The sequence below is a fragment of the Kogia breviceps genome, chromosome 6, assembly GCF_026419965.1.
Source record: "Kogia breviceps isolate mKogBre1 chromosome 6, mKogBre1 haplotype 1, whole genome shotgun sequence".
NCBI classification, from domain to species: domain Eukaryota; kingdom Metazoa; phylum Chordata; class Mammalia; order Artiodactyla; family Physeteridae; genus Kogia; species Kogia breviceps.
In genome coordinates, this window is record NC_081315.1 from 114,817,266 (window position 1) to 114,837,766 (window position 20,501).

General features: G+C 33.6%; 1 protein-coding gene across 1 annotated transcript in view; it reads left to right on the forward strand.

The window, feature by feature from the left end:
* The window catches only part of AIMP1 (aminoacyl tRNA synthetase complex interacting multifunctional protein 1), a 34,031-nt gene that overhangs the window by 9,464 nt on the left and 4,066 nt on the right, over positions 1–20,501 (forward strand). The window contains exons 2-6 of the mRNA XM_059065839.2: positions 1,953–2,086; positions 4,107–4,220; positions 6,426–6,593; positions 12,043–12,254; positions 15,134–15,302. Of these exons, the coding sequence (XP_058921822.1) occupies positions 1,953–2,086; positions 4,107–4,220; positions 6,426–6,593; positions 12,043–12,254; positions 15,134–15,302 (797 nt within the window). The remainder of the gene's footprint in view (positions 1–1,952; positions 2,087–4,106; positions 4,221–6,425; positions 6,594–12,042; positions 12,255–15,133; positions 15,303–20,501) is intronic.

The window sequence follows — 20,501 nt, forward strand, 5'->3', positions numbered from 1 at the left end:
TCTTTGACATAAATCATAGCAAGATCTTTTTTGATCCACCTCCTAGAGTAATGGAAATAAAAACAAAAATAAACAAATGGGACTTAATGAAACTTAAAAGCTTTTGCACGGCAAAGGAAACCATAAAAAAGATGAAATGACAACCCACAGAATGGGAGAAAATATTTGCAAACGAATCAACGGACAAAGGATTAATCTTCAAAATATATATACAGCTTATGCAGCTCAATATTAAAAAAGCAATCAACCCAATCCAAAACTGTGCAGAAGACCTAAATAGGCATTTCTTCAAAGAAGACATACAGATGGCCAAGAAGCACATGAAAAGCTGCTCAACATCACTAATTATTAGAGAAATGCAAATCAAAACTACAATGAGGTATCACATCACACCAGTTAGAATGGGCATCATCAGAAAATCTACAAACAAATGCTGGAGAGGGTGTGGAGAAAAGGGAACCCACTTGCAGTGTTGGTGGGAATGTAAATTGATGGAGCCACTATGGAGAAAAATATGGAGGTTCCTTAAAAAACTAAAAATGGTTGCGTAGGATCCTTCTCTATTCTTTATTTTAAGACTTCATGGCTTACATATGTGGATGTGTTTTCCACTAACATTTCTCTGTTACTAACATTGTTCTCTCTAAGATTCTGGCTTTGTAGACATTTGAGGAACAACAGGGTATTCTGTATTCACTTGTGGTAAAAATTGGCAGAATTTAAAAGGTTATGTATTCATTTTCATTTTTGTAACTTTTTTCCTCTGCATTTTCTAAACTTAAATAATAGTCCATTGAGGAGTTTAGTGTGACTTTTCCAGGTTAACCACCCCCCCCATTTATATTTTCTTCATTACTAGCAACTTTATTTTTATAGGGTTTTTAAAATTACTTCCATATCATAAATTGTCAACTTTACCATAAAGTTTTTTTGGGTTTTTCTTTTTATAAAAAAAGTAAATATCTTAGAATGTTCTTTATATAGGATGGTTATTGCCCAATAATTTGAAATTTTAAAGCAGTCTTGTCCACTACTAGCCAATATTTTTATCAAAAAATTTCACCGTTTATTGAGTGTGCATCGTTTATTTAAAATTAGAATTATTTCAGCAATGCTTGTGGCATACTTTGGATTATAAATTGATGTTAAATTAGGGACAAAGAGCAGTTCATAGTATTGTTAATGATTAACTGTGTCTTTTCTGAGTGTGACTATTTGTTTTAACATTTGGCAGTTAGAACTTTAACATGATGAATTAATCTCAGAATTTTGCTTATATATGCATTTTTGTGCATATTGATATCATGTTTTCTAATTTCTATGCATTATTATAAAGTTAAAATTCTAATTCAATCTTTTTTACAAAGGATACAGTATATATATACTGATATTATTTCTGAGTAGGTATGTGTTTAATATTGGTGTTTTCCTATTTGTCGATCTTTTTCTTTTAATATTTGTCTTTTCTAGTTTACATGTTCTTCCTTATGTGTAAGTTTGTACATAATTAAATAGTAGAAATATCCAATATATGAAAGAAACATACAAAGAAGGAATTCAGCAATTGTCTTTACTTTGGAACTCAGGTGTGGTACTCAGTTATTCCTTAGTTAAGGTTGTTGTTAGTCTGTCCCTTAGTGTTCCTATCTTATGTCATCATATTCTGTAGTATTTTAAAGCTTTCTTTAAAACTTTCCAACCTAAAATATGGTTAAATAGCATGTTTTTACGATTTTAGGAAAAAATTGATTTTCTTTTCCAAACAGAATGAGGATTTAATCTATTAACATTTCTGCCTCTTGTTTGGTTTGTTGCTCTTCAGAGGAAGAGTATTTTTCTAACATTGTTACAGTAGAAAATGTTTTTTGTCTCAGACTGCTTGTTCATGGTGTCCTGTACAATAAATTTATTCATTCTACAGTATAATGTATCACTTTCATTTTTTCACTTAGGATTTTCTGCCGTTTCTTGGCAAAAATGGCAACCAGTGATGCTGTTCTCAAGAGACTGGAACAGAAGGGTGCTGAGGCAGATCAAATTATTGAATATCTTAAGCAGCAAGTTGCTCTTCTTAAGGAGAAAGCAAGTAAGGAAATTTGAAAGTTTAAATTTTCTAGGGAGATAACTTAAAATGAATTCACATATTGACAGAGCAAAAAAATATATATATGTTTATTGCATATATTATTACTTCACAAACTTGATGATGAGCTCTATATTCCTTTAATAGTACAATTATGAGTGAAATAATATAGGATTAAGATAAGTTAGAATTGGTGTATAGTGAATATGTGATATTTAGAGAAAACAATGTATTATTTCAAGACTGATAAAAGAAAATACTTAAAATAAGTTGGTATAGAATTAGAGATTAAAAATGAATAAAATTGAGTGGAGTCAAATATGAACTCAGATATCTCCTCTAACCTTGTATAGAAGAAAATGTATACTTTCACATTACTCTCTGCTAGGGTATTTTCTGAAATTATTTTTACATTTTTTCCAGTGCTTAAGTTTTACATGGAAATTGCTGTGATGCATACAAAAAATATCAAATCTGAATTTCTGCTTTTAAAATTTAGATTGTTTTCTGTTTTGTTAGTTTAAGTATATTTTATTTCTCAATAGCCAATGTTAATGTTTTAAGAATTCCAGAATCTTTACCATCACTTATAGAAATAAATGCTTTTCTTTACTACATAAAACTGAATGGCTTATAGAATCCTACATTCATTCTCTAAAAATTTTTCCCATTATCAATTTTTTAAATTTTAAATAGTTTTAATTATTTTTATAATGTTTTATACACATTGTTATTATTTTTCTTAAAATTTTAAAAGGATTTTTCCTATTTTTAAAAATTCATAATATTTCTTTTCATTAGTAAGATGAAGAGATTAGAGATATTTGTAATATAGAGGAGAATTAAAAAGAAAGTAATTTGTGAATAGTAATAACAAAAATGTGTATTTAAATAAGTAAATACTTAGGCAGGACTATACTGCCTGACATATGAGAGGTTCACATGCTACATGTTTCACATACATGGTATCACCAAAAATGCAACAGGTATAATACAGATTGATACAGTAGTGTGCCTTTGTATAGACAACTCAGATACCAAAAGCAGCTTTCAGTCATGTTTTTGATTTACTCAGAATGATGAATGATTCTTTTTGTAAAGCTCTTGAACAAAACAAAGTACAGTCTACTCTTGATTTACTTGGTACTTGATTCCTAGAAAATTCAGAGTATAATGAAAATGTTTAAGAATGTTTATATATAAAAAGTAATTAGGATCTAGGCTCAAATAATTAACAGGATTTTCACTTATACAAATGTACAGTGGGTCACTGCAAAATCCTGCAGAATGTAAGACGGTTCTTCATTTTACTGGAATATTTAGCATATTGCAGGACATCTGGCATCCCTGACCCCTGCCTAACAAATGCCAGTAATGACTCCCATTATTTGTGACAACAAAAAATACTCCCACAGATTTTCAAAATCCCACCTAGGGAGCAGTACCAATCCCACCGAGAATCACTGTTTTTCTTTTATATTTTTGTATACCTTATTGCTGACCTTGAACACACATATTACATGTTGAGCAAATCTTTGAAGTTATTTCATTCATTAATTATTTGACCAGCTTAACTTTTGAGACATTAGGAGTAAAAGATTATTCAGTTCCTTTTACAAGGTAATCACTAAAAAGGAAGAAATGAGAATTTTTTTTTATTGTTTGGTATCATTATTAGATCTTAGACTTTTTTTAAAGTTTAATATGTCTAATATTTGTCTCTCTTTCTTACAGTTAACCTGTTACTGACACTCTGAGCCAGGTTCATAAGAATTTTTATAAAAGCTAGGAAAATGATTGATAAACAAAACCTTTTATGTTGTTATTACTTCACAGATTTTTTTCCCTTTTTCTCTCTTTTAAATATCATGTTAGTTTAATAAATACTAAACATATTTAAAGAAACTGGCCAAACATTTGGTTACTAGCTTTGTTTAAACTGGCTATGCTTTTTTTAAGTAGTATCCATAAGAAACCTTTTAGAAAAAATAGCTATATCTTAACTGGTTGTTCTTGATCCCAGTTTTGCAGGCCACTTTGAGAGAAGAGAAGAAACTTCGAGTTGAAAATGCTAAATTGAAGAAAGAAATTGAAGAATTGAAACAAGAGCTAATTAAGGCAGAAATTCAAAATGGAGGTGATTAATTACAGAAATGATAGGTTTTTATTCATAATAATAATTATTATATTGTTTATTAAGTTCGGTTTTATGCTTGGTTACTCACGCATTCATGCATTTATCCTCTTATATTGAAGAGAAAATACAGACTTAGAAAATGCAAATAAATGATCTTGCCTAAGATCATGCAAAAAGTATCAAAGCTGGAGTTCAGAAAGCTGTACTTCTAATCTCTGTACTGTGATCATCACTATTCCTGTTAAACTTGATCATCACTATTCCCTTGATCATCATCAACTATGTCACTATATAGTTGTTGAAAATAAGCCATAATAATATTTAGTTAACATTTACTAAGTTTTGCTTTATGCCAGGCACTACGTGCCAAGTGCTTCATATACGTTATATATTTTATCCTTAAAATTACATATATACAAATATCCTTGCTTTACACATTGAAGCTTAGAGATGTATAGTCATTTGCCTGAAATCAAATACTATTGTTAAGTTACCCAAGCCAGCATATAATTATCATTCCAAAAATTATGTTAAAAAATGAACATTTTTATTGAATTATTTTAAAGGTTTCTAGGTAAATTCACATTATTATAAAATGACATTCATAGTTAGAATAGTTCTATTATAATTTCAAAGTACCACATGGAAAAACATTTGATTATATTGTAGAAAATCCTTCCTGGGTGAATTAAGGAGGCCCAGGTGTAGTGAAACCCTGTCTTACCAATCCCTTTTGACCTTTATTCTGTCACTAAGTTATTCTGAATGCTCTAGTATACATTCTACCCTAGCTAAGTAAAAGTAAGAGGAAAAAAACCAATAATGCATGCTTAAAACTATCAACTGGAGAGAATATTATTTGTCACTGGAAAATAGTTGATGTTTTCCAAGATTAGGAGATTTGGAATACAGGTACAAAATTAAAAGAAACAGCTAAAATATTAGCAGTGTAAAACTGCTTTTCATTTCTCCCAGTTCTGGAAGATTGCCCTGTAAACATTAAACTTTTAAACTGTGATCTTAATAAAACACTAAAACAGTTTGAATTAAAGTACTGAATTCTGTCTTGGCGAAACAAAATAGAGGTAGATGGAACTTCATATTACTAAAAGAAGCCTTCAAAGAACTTTAAAAATACCTCTGAAAAGTGGTTTGAATATTGGCTGAAATATAAGCCACATCAAAATCCCTCACAAGATTATATTCTTCCATGTTCACTAGGCAGTGAGTATGTTTTTAACATTGCTGGAGCAATTTTCTTTACTTCTTTAAAATGTTTTTTGAAACAGAATTATGGGCAAATAATGCTGCTGTCTCTCCATTACTTCTGATGTAAAAATGATTGTTACTAAAACATCTTTTCAGTTGATTGTTCAATTTAATAGCCCTGGGACAGTTTTTATTCTTTTATGGTGAAAATAAACTTAATTTCTTGGCAGCCTTTCTACAGTCTCAGATAGTAGAGACTTGATAATCATACACACTGAATTTCCTTTTTAAGAAGAGTTCATGTTCTACCATATGACCAAGCAGTTCCACTCCTAGTTATATATCCAAAAAACCAAAAACACTAATTCAAAAAGATACCTGCACCCCAATGTTCATAGCAGCATTGTTTATGATTGCCAAGATATGGAAGCAACTTAAATGTCCATCAACAAATGAATGGATAAAGAAGATGTAGTATATACACAGTGGAGTACTGCTCAGCCATAAAAAAGCGTGAAATTTTGCCATTTGCAGCAACATGGGTGGACTCAGAGGGTATTATGCTGAGTGAAATGAGTCAGACAGAAAAAGGCAAATACTGTATCACTTATAGGGGGAATCTAAAAATTATAACAAACTAGTGAATATAATAAAAAAGAAGCTGACAGATTGAGAAAACAAACCAGTGGTTACCACTCAGGATGAGGGGAAGGGGGAGGGGCAAAATAGGAGTTTGTGATTAAGGGGTGCAAACTATTGTGTATAAAATAAGCTACAAGGATATATTGTACATCATGGGGAATATAGACAATATTTTATAATAACTAAATGGAGTATAATGTTTAAAAATTGTGAATCACTATATTGTAACCTGTAACATATAATATTGTACAACTATATTTAAATTAAAAAAAATAGAGTTCATATTTGTTATTCACAGTTTTCCATTTGTTTGTTGTTTAACATAAATGACATTATTTTCATTTTCTCTCTCAGTAAAACAGATACCATTCCCATCTGGTATTCCACTGCAAGCTGATTCTGCAGTTTCTGAAAATGTGATACAGTCTATACCAATAACAGCCATATCTTCTGGTGCCAAAGAGCAGATAAAAGGAGGAGGAGGAGAAGAAGAAAAGATGAAAGAGAAAATTGAAAAGAAAGGTATTTTTGAACAGTTGAAGTTATTTGGCACTTGACTCGTTTATCAGATGTCAGCATTTTTGATAATAATGGCGTCAAGAAGAAAGTTCAGACTTTTATGAACTAAAGTTAGGAACAATAGGATAATGGAACATAGAACCTGGGCTCTAAAGGATGACAGGATAAGAGTGTGGCATTTGAGGTAGAGGGACCAGCATAACTAAAAACAAAGTAGAGATTAAGTATAGAGGCCCATGTGTAGTTTGGTATGACTGAATTTAGGTGTATATATAGGGGATAGTTTAGAGAAATCACAGGTAGAAAGTTAGCTTAGAACCAGTTGTGAAGATAGGAAAGGGATATTCCAGTCAAAGCAGAATTTCTGAACTAGCATGGAGGTGTTAAAGTTTTAGGAACCCATTAATATCTGAAGTGCAAAGTATATCACAATCCACTTAGGCAACTAGAGTAGAAATCTTAGAGTCAAACTTAACTTGTCCCTGTCCCTCAATTTCATATTTAATTGGCTACCAAAGCCTATACAAGCATACCTTGGAGATATTGCAGGTTCAGTTCCAGGTCCTTGCAATAAAGCAAATATCATAAGAAAGCAAGTCACAAGAATTTTTTGGTTTCCTAGTACATATGAAAGTTATGTTTATACTATACCGTAGTCTATTAAATGTTCAATAGCAGTGTGTCTAAAAATAATAGTGTATATAACTTAATTAAAAATACTTTATTGCTAAAACATGCTAACCATCATCTGAACCTTCAGCAAGTCATCATCTTTTTGCTTGGGGAGAGTCTTTTCTCAATGTTGAGGGCTGCTAACTGATCAGGCTCATGATTACTGAAGGCTGGGGGGGCTGTGGTAGTTTCTTAAAATAAGACAACAATGAAATTTGCTGTACTGATTGAATCTTCCTCTCACAAACTATTTCTCCGTAGCACACATGCTGTTTCATAGCATTTTACCCACAGTAGAATTTCTTTCCAAATTGGAGTCAGTCTTCTCAAACCCTGCCATTGCTTTATCAACTAAGTTTATGTAATATTCTAAATCCTTTGTTATCCTCAACAATCTTCACAGCATCTTCATCAGGAGTTGATTCCATATCAAGAAACCACTTTCTTTGTTCATCCATTAGAAGCAACTCCTTATCCATTAAAATTTTATCATGAGATTGTAGCAATTTAGTCACATCTTCAGGCTCCACTTCTAATTCAAATTCTCTTGCTATTTCCACCACATCTGCAGTTCCTTCCTCCGCTGCAGTCTTGAACCCCGCAAGTTATACATCAGGATTGGAATCAGCTTCATCCAGACTCCTGTTACTGTTGATATTTGACCTCTTTCCATGAATCACAAATGTTCTTAATGGCATCTAGAATGGTGAATCCTTTCCAGAGGTTTTCAATTTAGTTTGCTTAAATCCATCAGAGAAATCACTATGTATGGCAGCTATAGCTTTAAAAAATATACTTCTTAAAAAAATAAGACTGGAAAGTCAAACTTCTTGATCCGTGGGCTATAGCATGGCTGTTGTGTTAACAGGTGTGAAAACAACCTTAATCTCATTGTACATCGTTATGAGAGCTCTTAGGTGACCAGGTGCATTGTCAGTGAGCAGTAACATTTTGAAAGGAATCATTCTTGTGAGCTGAAAGTCTCAACAGTGGGCTTAAAATATTTTGTAAACCATGTTGTAAACGGACATACTGTCATCCAGGCTTTGTTGTTCCATTTATAGAGCACAGACAGAATAGATTTAGCATCATTCTTAAAGGCCCTAGGATTTTCAGAGTGGTAAATGAGCATTGGCTTCAACTTCAAGTCACCAGCTACATTGGCCCCTAGCAAGGGAGTCAGCTTGTCCTTTGAAGCCAGGCATTGACTTCTCCTCTCTTGCTATGAAAGTCCTAGATGGCATCTTCCTCCAATAGAAGGCTGTTTCATCTGCATTGAAAATTTGTTGTCTAGTGTAGCCACTTCATTAATTATCTTAGCTAGATCTTCTGGATAACTTGCTGTAGCTTCTACATCAGCACTTGCTGCTTCACCTTGAATTTTTATGTTACGGAGATAACTTCTTCCCTTAAAGCTCATGAACCAAACACTGCTAGCTTTAAACTTTTCTTTTTTCAGATTTCTCATCTCTCTCAGCCTTTACAGAATTGAAGAGAGAGGGCTTTGCTCTGGGTTACGCTTTGGCTTAAGGGAATGTTATGGCTGGTGTGCTCTTCTATCCAGGCCACTAAAACTTTCTCCATATTAACAATAAGGCTGTTTTGCTTTCTTATCGTTAATGTCTTCACTGGAGTAACACTTTCAGTTTTTTTTCAACTTCTTTGCATTCACTGCTTGGCTGTTTGGCAGAAGAGATCCAGCTTTTGGCCTATCTTGGGTTTCGACATGCCTTCCTCACTAAGTTTAATCATTTCTAGCTTTTGAACGTGAAGAATGTGTGACTCTTCCTTTCACTTGTACACTTAGAGGCCATTGTAGGGTAATTAATTGGCTTAATTTCAATATTGTGTCTCAGGGAATAGGGAGGCCTGAGGAGAGGGAGAGAGACGGGTTGGCTTGTTGGTGGACAGTCAGAACACACACAACATTTATTAAGTTCAGCATTTTATATGGGCATGGCTTGTAGTACCCCCAAACAGTTACAGTAGTGACATCAAAGATCACAGCCACAGATCACCATAACAAATATAATAATAATGAAAAAGTTTGAAATACTGTGAGGATTACCAAAATGTGACACAAAGACACTAAGTGAGCAAATGCTTTTGGAAGAATGGGGCCAAGAGACGCTTGATGCAGGGTTGCCACAAACCTTCAATTTGTAAATAATGCAGTATCTGCAAAATGCAGTAAAGGGAAGCACAATAAAATCAGGTATGCCTCTAATTCCTACCATCACAACATATCTTGAGCGCAGCTCTGTTCCTCCGCTTTGTTAGGTGCTACCAGGTAGTTCAGGTTCTCATGATCTCATCTAAATTAATGTTCAGGCCTCATTTTTTCTAGTCTTTCCTTCTATTGCTGCTAAAGCTATTTTTCTAATCATAAATCTGACTCCTTTTTTTATTTAACTTTCCTTTATTCCTGTCTGGACTTCATTTCCCCAGGTATGTCTAAAAATGTGCTTTTATAATTCATTATACATGCCTCTCATAGTATTTAAACTCAGTTAAAATTCTTTTGGAAAAGCTGAAATGACTCAGGGATCTGTGAGCTAACCTAAACCATTTTAGCACTTCTCAGTTCCTTTTGGTAAGCATCAGTAGCCTCTGTTAGAAGTTAAGGGCTGTACATCCTCTCCTACATAACTTCACCACTAGGTGGTATGGTTACAAAGAAAGCAGTTCAGACTAATTCTTTCACTTTATGATTTTTATTAAGTAGGCACAGAACAGTCATGCAGCCTGTTCTTATAAGTTTGGTGAAGTCCATCCTCAAAGGGGATGTGTTACTGTGGCTGCAGGGTCAGTCAACCTTCTAGTCAAATGAGACAACAAAATCTTCCTTTGGAGGAGGAGGGAGCACAGAAAACCAAATGGAGATCTAGGTGTAGAATGCCTTTGTTCAATAGAACTTCCTGTCTGTATAGCTGCATTATCCAACACAGACAGTAGCCACATGCAGCTATTAAACATTTGAAATGTATCTAGTATGACTAAAGAACTGAATTTTTAATTATTTTAAATTTAAATGTAAATAGTTACATGGGGTTGGCAGCTACTATATTGGATGGTGCTGGATTAGAAGGCTGTTTCATTGGTGTTTGGCTGCTAAGATTGCCAGATTCCAAAATTCTGCTTACACAAGGGTTGTGGCACCCATACAGTCTTTCTATACTGCCACTTATAAGCATCACTCATTTGTTAATGAAACATTTCTAAAATCCCTTATGATGACTAACAAAGTTCTTGGTATAGATTTTGATATTTACAATCACCTCTGGAATGTGGATTCCTGATAAAGGTATTTCAATGCCTAGAGAGTAAAGTTTAAAAATGTATATGAAAATAGCTATATTGTGCTGTTATAGTAGTATGTATGTAGTATTTTTAAATAAATATATAGTTTATCACTCAAAGATAACTACTATGAAGATTTTTATAGTAATTATATATATATATTTCTATATCACTTGGGCTTTTACTCTTTAAAAACATCTTTGCTAATATGTTACATGGAAAATGGTATTTTTAAAAAATTTGCTAATGAAAGTAAAAATTGTCCATTATTTTAAATTAGCTCTACCTCCTCTTTTATAAACTATCTTAGGGTAAATTGTGAATGTTTTTTACACAAAATCTATTCCTACTCCACGCAGAATTATTCTTCTCTGTGCTTCTATATTTCTTTGTGTATGTAATATTTATCACATGCTCACTGTATACATCTGTCTTTTTTTTTTTTTTTTTTTTTTTTTTTTTTTTTGCAGTACATGGGCCTCTCACTGCTGCAGCTTCTCCCACTGCGGAGCACAAGCTCCGGATGCGCAGGCCCAGCAGCCATGACTCACGGGCCCAGCTGCTCTGTAGCATGTGGGATCCTCCCGGACCGGGGCACGAACCCGCGTCCCCCGCATCGCAGGCGGACTCTCAACCACTGCGCCACCACGGAAGCCCCCATCTGTCTTTCTTAAAAGAGATTTTTAGTGCTTGTCTAGAATGGGCCACTCATCTTACTTTTTCAAGTGCCTTAGATCTGAGTAAATATTTGTTCAAAGATAAAACAAAGAAATAGTTAAGAAACAGTGTTTTCAAGCCATAATAACTTATCTCTACAGATTGGGAGGTAAATAAGTTTTTGTTTTGTTTTACATTTTTTTTCTGCCAGAGAGGCTAAATGTAAACTTTAGGAATATGAACTCTATACAGGTTGCATTTTGACTCAATGGCTAAAGTAATCTTATGCTAATATGAGTTATATTATCAGCATATAAATAAAAGTAGAATTTTATAAACATAATCAGAATAAAATGTGACTCTCTAGAGTCACAGTAAATCTTAAAGGATTTTCTACACTTCTGTTTCAGGGAAAGGCAAATTTTCTCTTTAAAAGGTTATTTGCTGGCCATAAACTCTCTGTTACAACTGCTCCACTCTGCCATAGTACCAAAGTATCCATAGACAACATGTAAATTAATGAACATGATTTTGTTCCAATAAAACTTTTTGACAGGCAGTGGGCTGGATTTGCCCTTGAGCTATAGATTACCAACATCTACTCTATATCTTTAACTAGAGATATAGACAGTTAATTCAACAGAGAAATAGCTTAAAAAGGGTTCAAATATTGTGACATGAATAATTCTTTCCTGTTATTTAAATGAAGATAGGAGATAAACACTCATTTTTTTTTTCTTTTAAGCTCACCAGCATCAATGCTATAGAGATTTTCATAGTGTATTTTTACTTCTGATGTTTATCCATTTATAAATATTTTTAGGAGAGAAAAAGGAGAAAAAACAACAACCAATAGGAGGAAGTGCTGACTCTAAGCCTGTTGATGTATCCCGTCTGGATCTTCGAATCGGTTGTATCATCACTGCCAGAAAACACCCTGATGCAGATTCTTTGTATGTAGAAGAGGTAGATGTTGGAGAAACAGCCTTAAGAACAGTTGTCAGTGGCCTGGTGAATCATGTTCCTCTTGAACAGGTAATCTGTATAGCTCAAATTATTTCTACATAGGCATTTCACGTTCATTCCCTTTTTCTTAATGTTTTTTCTTGTAATTTTGTATCATACTGTACAACATGAGCCAGTGTTGATTAATTCAGTTGATTGGTTTGAATGTAATGAATTCCACCAAAAAAAGTGCATAAAACTACCAAAAACTTGTAAAAGATCTGTAAATTAAGATCAAATTCATGAACATAGAAAGAAGAAATGGTATGTTATTTTTTTCTCAATTTTTAAAAATCTTTTTAGTTTGGTATTTAACATCATTGTTCCATCATGGAATTTTATTCCTTGATTTTTAAAATCATTGTTGTATAACTCAGAAAGCACCGATCTAAAATTAAGAAAGCAAGTTTTATTTTTTTATAACTCGAAATATTTTCATACCTGAAGAGGAAAGGGGAGAGGAGATCATGAAGATTGAATGTGTAATTTTTAATGGTATTCCTTTATTCATTAAAAATTTGATGTTTTGTATTTTATTATTTAGATATTTAAATGTATCTATATTTCCAATGACTGTGGAACGAATCAAAGACAGTAATAGTTTTTAATTTGCTCTTTCTAGACATCTGTAGTAATTTGCACCATTTACCTATTTCCTCTGCCCCATAGTGCTTGAGATATTGCAATGACCATAGACTTCAACATTAAAATAGTTCTGCCCCTCAGTCCTTTGCCAACTTTGTTGCTTATTGGCTTTGTGAACTTGCATAAATTCCTACATTTATTCATTCCTATTTCTAGATACTAATATTTATTGAGCACCTACACTGTGCCAGGAACTATTCTAGGCAAGTGAATTAAAATAGAAAGATAGATATGTAGATAGATAGATTTGCTTAAAAAAACAAAAAGCCCTGCCTCTGTGAAGCTCATATCCCTATGAGGGAGTCAGAAAATCATAATATATAGTGTGTTAAATGGTGATAAATATCAGGAAAAAAATAAAGTAGGGAAAGAATCTAGGAAGTATTGAGGCTTGGAAGATGTTGTCATTTATATAAAGTGATCTTCCATGAAGACCAAAGAAAGTGATATTTAAGTAAAGGTCTAAGAAAATGAAGAAAGCAAGTCATTCTGTCTGGTGGGAGAGCATTTTCAGGCAGCCCTGAATCAGAAGTATTCCTGGGATGTTCAAAGAACAGCAGGAGACCAGTGTCACTGTAGCAGACTAAATAAGGGGAAATGTCATGGGAGATGAAATCAGAGATAAAGATGCCAAATGATATAGGGTATTAGAGATCATTGTAAAAATGTGGGCTTTTATTCTGAGTGAGATGAAAGCCATTGGAGGATTTTTGAGCTAAGGGGTAATATGCTCTGTCTCACATATTAGTAGTATCATCTGGTTGCTTTGTGGAGGGGAGAAAGATGGAATTAAGGAGATCAGTGAAGAAATTTATCTGTGCAAAAAAGATAGACTTGACACATGTGTGTACTTTTTGTTTTTAACATTCATTTTGTATAGGACCAGGGCTACTTTATAACTACTTATGAAGTTAGGCTCATAAGGAGCCCTGGAGAAAAGAACCAACTGATCTTGAGCCAGCTCAAATTGGTAAAACTCCTCCTCATTGGGGCTTCAACTTTTTTGTTCTCATAAGTTACAGACTTTTTCATCTCTTCCAAAAGCTGTCATTCACAGCCATAAGCAAAGCTATTTATATACACATCTGTATCTAACCCAACAAGTCAGTACTAGTAAGCAGTCTATAAAGTAACAGCACTTAGCTCCCCAAAACTGCATACCAAATTTTGTACATTTGTTTATTTTTCTAAGGTAAAGGTCCACAGCTCTCATCTGATTCTTAACAGATTGCATCTAGCCAACCCTGTTATTATTCTTATACATATTTGCTATAACTTTTTTTTTTGAAGTTCCCATATATGTGGCATTTTACAGTTATTTGTTTGAAGACAATAAGAAATCATGAAGACCTCCAAAAAGGGGGCCTTTTAAATTTGAGCCTTAGGCTGATTTTTTAAATCATAGAATTTGGTAGTAAATTTGAAGTTTACAGAAATTTTTATGTACTTCTTTAACAAATTATAGAAATAGCCATAATTGTTCATTGTAGTGTGCATAATGCTTGAATTGTTAAATGATCAGTATTTTTAAATTTAGGAAATGAACCTTGCATAGTATTGGAAATGATCAAACATATAGGAGAAAAAATGTGCATTTATTTTAGTGCTAATGCTAAGCTAAATGCTTATTTACATGCTGTGATTTAATACTTGTGACAAGCCTTTAATATCATTTTCCTCCTTTTGTGAGGAAACAGGGAGATCAACTTTATACAACCTCATTGCTAGTACATGGCAGATTAAATTCAAAACCAAATCTGTTTCACTCAGCCATTTCTTTATATTTAAGTGAAATATTATTGCCTCTGCTGATTGATCTCTAATGCATTGTCAATTTTTTTTTTTTTTTTTTTTTTTTTTTTTTTTTTTTTGCGGTACACGGGCCTCTCACTGTGTGGCCTCTCCCGTTGCTGAGCACAGGCTCCGGACGCGCAGGCTCAGTGGCCATGGCTCACGGGCCTAGCCGCTCCACATTATGTGGGATCTTCCCAGACCTGGGCACAAACCTGTGTCCCCTGCATCAGCAGGCGGACTCTCAAACACTGCGCCAACAGGGAAGCCCTGCATTGTCAATTTGTAGAATTTTTTTTTCATGTTGATATAAGACTTCTTAACATAAAAGACTTTGGACACAGATAAGGATAAAAACTGCCACAAAAATAGGACATTTGATATTTAGCATATTAGGTGTACCTTAATGTATTCCAGATAAGATTACTCTAAACCTCTAGACATCTTTAATTATCAATTTATATTTCACACAGATGCAAAATCGGATGGTTATTTTACTTTGTAACCTGAAACCTGCAAAGATGAGGGGAGTAGTATCTCAGGCAATGGTGATGTGTGCTAGTTCACCAGAGAAAGTTGAAATCTTGGCACCTCCTAATGGGTCTGTTCCTGGAGACAGAATTACCTTTGATGCTTTCCCTGGTAAGTATTTATTAGTCATTATTTAAAATAGTTTGGGAATCATTATTCTCAAAGCTATGCTTGGAATGTTTAAATTTAAAGTCAATCCTGTAAATGACTTGTAAGACTTTAACATTAGATGATCATTATTAGTGATATTATTGAGTTTATTGAGATTGACTCAAGATGGCACAGCTGTCTTAACTATTCCATCCCCATGAACACTCAAATTTCATAAAACACCAGAGAGACTTTACCCTAAGTGAAATACTAATTTTGATACCTCCATAGCAGAAGAGTGTCATAAGAATAGAGAACCAATTAATGTGTTACAAAATCATTTAAGCTGTAGATTAGCTCATAATGCAACACAGAAAGATGAAGAGTTGCGGCGGGGGGGGGGGAATGTATAATTCTCAAAGTCGGTCTAGTAATATACTTGCACATGCTTTTACTAGACTTGAGGATTTAGAGGAAATGTCTAAGTAGAAATTCATATTTATTTTAATAATCCAACAGGAAAGTTCATTTCATATTGCTTCTTTTCTGTAGTAAAATGCTCCTGAGACGGATGAAACTTCATAATGCACGAGAACATTTCTTCAAATAGGTCTTTGAAGCAGTAAAGAAAGGATGCTTGGCAGATGTAGAATAAATATTTCTTTCATAAAAGTTGAAAACCTCATAAGAGGAAAAACAGTTAGAAATTAAAAGACTATTTACAGGGGATGTTCATGTGACTAGAGTAAGGAAAAGCAGAAATAAATTAGGGTAACAAATAGAATTAGGTTTAAAAGTCAAAATTTATTTGGAGATGTATTTGTGAAAACAAATGAGTTTTAATGGAATAGCAAGGCTGATATTATTAGGCCTGTTTTTTTAATCCTATGTTAACTGTGTTTGATGAAATATTAAGACATGAAGAGTTTTAACATTGGAATAATAAGATTTTTTTAAATGGATGAAAGCATGGGTAACTTCCATGAAACTCAGGTCCCACCTCCTAATAAAAAGTATACTAATCTAAAAAACATGGGGTTATTTAACAAGTATCTGTGACTTTGAATCCATGTGTATGTCTTGAACCTTGGTAGACTGGAAATCATGGTGGTCTGTGCTCTGAGAACCTTGTTTGGTAAAGCAGGTTTTGGGAAAATCCCAGTCTCAGTCATTTCTCAAAGCAGCATGATAGCTTTTGGTTCTAGGAGCCCACGATCACCACTCTACTTACCAGGATGTCAGAACACTTCGTCAAACCTCATGCTTTTGGGTAGGTCGTCATGTGTATACCTGACAAACCTGAAATTCTATTTCACTAAGTTGGAATGGAATGGAAATAGAAGCAAAATTATCTTTTAAGATTCAGAACACATTGAAGATAATACACAAAAATCTTGGTTTACCCTTTCAGATTAAAATTTGCCTTCCTTTTTATTTAAATATTTAAGATGAGTACATTTTAAGTTTTATTTTTTGATGTAAATTGTAGAGTTAGATGTTTAGAACTGGAAGAAATCATCTACTTTAACCCACTATTTTACAAATTTGGAAACTGAGACCCACTAATACTTAAGTTACTTGCTTAAGGTTGTACAGAGTTTGTAGAAGGATCAAACAGTAGATGTACCTGAATCTCTAATACTGTCAGCATTTTTGTTGATTGTCACTTATGAATTCATATGGGATATTTCATTAGAGAAGGCTTATAGTTCTTCTATTTCTATGACAGCTTTCATTCCCTTATAGAATTAACAGATAAATATTTCAGCACTTGAATCAGTTTAGAATTAACAGATAAATATTTCAGCACTTGAATCAGTTGTTATTATCTGGATGTTACTGTTACATATATTGAAATTTTTTTTTTTAAGTTACTCAGTGATTTAGCATTAGAGATGCTGATAGCCCAGTGTGGATTTCTTGCCTTTACTATATTTTTGAATCTTCCAATCTGTTTGGCTATTTGTGTGTTTATGTTTACATCATTCCAAAGTCTGATGTTTCTTTCATATTCATAGTTTCTCCTTGTGCCTTACCACATGAATATGTAGATAACATATTAAAAAATTTGTAAAGTGAAAGGAAAAATCCTAACATTAAAGTAGCCTATAAGGTTGTTTGAATTATTCTCTTATAACTTATAAAATGCTTAACCAAGCTGAACAGCATCAATAATTGATAAACTTGGGGACATGAGGTCTGTTAGTACTCATCCTACTTATGCTTCCACATACTGTTTCTGTAGCAGTAAATCTAAAAGGAAATAACAGTTAATACTATGTATGCAACAGACCATTAGTCTTATTGTTTTGGATTTTTTTTCCTTTTCCCAGAGAGAGCCATGATTTATCAGTACTGTATTTTTCAGCATATGTTTTACATTTTAAAGCTTAAGGTGTCTGCTGGTACATTTTGAGGTTCACTTGATATGCTCAGTGTCTAGAGATATACATTTTATGTTATATATGTATTAAGTGTGGTATAGAATTTGCAACTGGGGCTCAAACCTTTGAATTGCTATTTGGCTTTGAATAACTATTTTCTCCAACTACAAAACCATCACTTCCATAGAGTTTAGAAGATGCCAGATAATATTTTTATAACAATGACTAAAAGCTCTCCCCACTACTTTTTAAAATCTTAAATGTGTGAAGCCATAAATTTTAGTACTTAAATATGGTAACTGGTCCCAAAAGCATCAAGCAACCGAAAACAGTATTACAGGAGATAAAGGCATTGATACCTTTATTATTATTATTTTTTGAGAATGCACTGGTTTTGGTCTAATAATAAATGAGAATTTGCATTCAGACTTCTAACTTCTAAGATCATGTTTATTTCTGTTGATATTGAGTCTTATTAGTAAATATGAGTTTATGGTTAATCTCAAAGCATGTATGATATGTGAAGGTCTTTAACTTCTGGACCCACTTATTCTTTAAAAATAAATTGAGGTTTTCTTTGGTATTGAGTGATTTGAGGTTTTTATATATTTTGGATATCAGCCCCTTATCAGTAAGTTTGCAAACATCTTCTCTCATTCAGTTGGTTGCCTTTTAGTTTTGTTGATGGTTTACTTTACTCTGCAAAAACTTTTTAGTTTGATGTAGTCCCATTTGTTTGTTTTTGCTTTTGTTGCCCTTGCCTGAGGACAGACATTCAAAAAACTATTGCTAAGACTGACCTCAAAGAATTTACTGCCTATGTTTTCTTCCAGGCGTTTTATGGTTTCAGGACTTACATTTAAGTCTTTAATCCATTTTGAGTTTATTATTGTGTATAGTGCAAGAAAGTGGTCAAGTTTGATTCTTTTGCATGTAGCTGTCCAGTTTTCCCAACACCATTTATGGAAGAGACTGTCTTTTCCCCATTGTATATTCTTGCCTCCTTTGTTATAGATTAATTGATGCTATGAGTGTCAGTTTATTTCTGGGCTCTCAATTCTGTTCTGTTCATCTCTGTGTCTGTTTTTGTGGCAGTACCATCCTGTTTTGATTACTACAGCTTTGTAATATAGTTTCAAGTTTGGTGTAGTTTCAGGTGTGACCCCTCGTTCTTCTTTCTCAAAATAGCTTTGGCTATAAGAGGTCTATTGTGTTTCCATACACATTTTAGGATTATTTGTTCTACTTCTATGAAAAATGCTGCAGGTATTTTGATAGAGATTGCATTGAATCCATAGATTGCTTAGGGTAGTATGGACCTTTTAGCAATATTGATTCTTCCAATCCGTGAGCACAGTATAACTTTCCATTTATTTGTGTCATCTTCAGTTTCTTTCCTCAGTGACGAGTTTTCAGAGTCAGGTGTTTCTACTCCTTGGTTAAATTTAGTCCTAGATATTTTATTCTTTTTGATGCAGTTGTAAATGGGGCAAGGATGTGGCAAAAGGGAACCTTTCTACACTGTTGGTGGGAATGTAAATTGTTGCAGCCACTATGGAAAACAGTATGGAGGTTCCTCAAAAAACTAAAGGTGGAATTACCATATGGTCCAGAAATTTCACTTCTGGTTATTTATCTGAAAAAAAATAAAAACACTAACTCGGAAAACACACCTGTGTTCATTGTAGCAGTATTTACAATAGCCAAGATATGGAAGTAGCCCAAGTGTCCATCGATAAATAAATGGATAAAGAAGGTGTGGTGTGTGTGTGTGCACGTGCATGTATGCACGCACACACATACACAATGGAATATTACTCAACCATTAAAAAGAATGAAATCTTTGTGGACTTTGAAGGTATTATGCTTATTCATGAAATAAGTCAGAGAAAGACAAATACCATATGATTTCACTTATATGTGGAATCTGAAAACCACAGCAAACAAAACAAAACAGAGATTCATAGATACAGAGAACAAACTCATAGTTGCTAGAGGGGAGGAGGGTGGGGGGAATGGATGAAATATGTGGAGATTAAGAGGTACAAACTTCCGGCTATAAAATAAATAAGTCATGGGGATGTAATGTATACATAGGGAGTACAGTCAATAATATTGTAACAACTTTGTATGGTGACGGACAGTAAATGATCTTATTGCAGTGGTCATTTCATAATGTATAAAAATATCTAATCACTGTGTTGTACACCTGAAACTAATATAATTTTTTTTTAATTAAAAATAAAGCCTGTCTATGTTTGATTCCTTCCTTAAAACCTATTTCAATCAGGCTTCTCTCTCCATTGTTCCACCAGAATTGTTCTGGTCAAGATTGCCAATTTACTACCTGTAGCTAAATCCATGGCTAGTTAGTTCTCAGTCCTTTTCTTAATTAACTTTAACTTTGCTTCTGACACCACACTTGCATGGTGGTCCTCATGCTTCATTGGCTGCTCTGCTCATCTCCTTTGCTGATTCTTCCTCACCTCCCTGACCTCTTAATTGGAGTACCTCGGACCTTGATCCTTGACCTCTTCTCTTTTTCCATGCTTGGCCTCTTTTTCTTTCCATGTTCATTCCTTTGGCTATTTTATTCAGTCACTTGTCCAGCTACCTAGGAGACTTCTTCACTAACATGTCCCAGGGGAGAAGAATGTATATTCCAGTCTTCTCCCTAGATTTCCCTTTTCCATACATCTTCTTCAGAAAATCCTAGTGGCTGTACCTTCTGACATATCTAAAGTGATTCTCATCATCTCTACCTCCACCACTTTGGTCCTGACACCAACGTCTCTTATCCAGGTAATTGCAAAAGTTTTCTAACTGATTGCTCTGC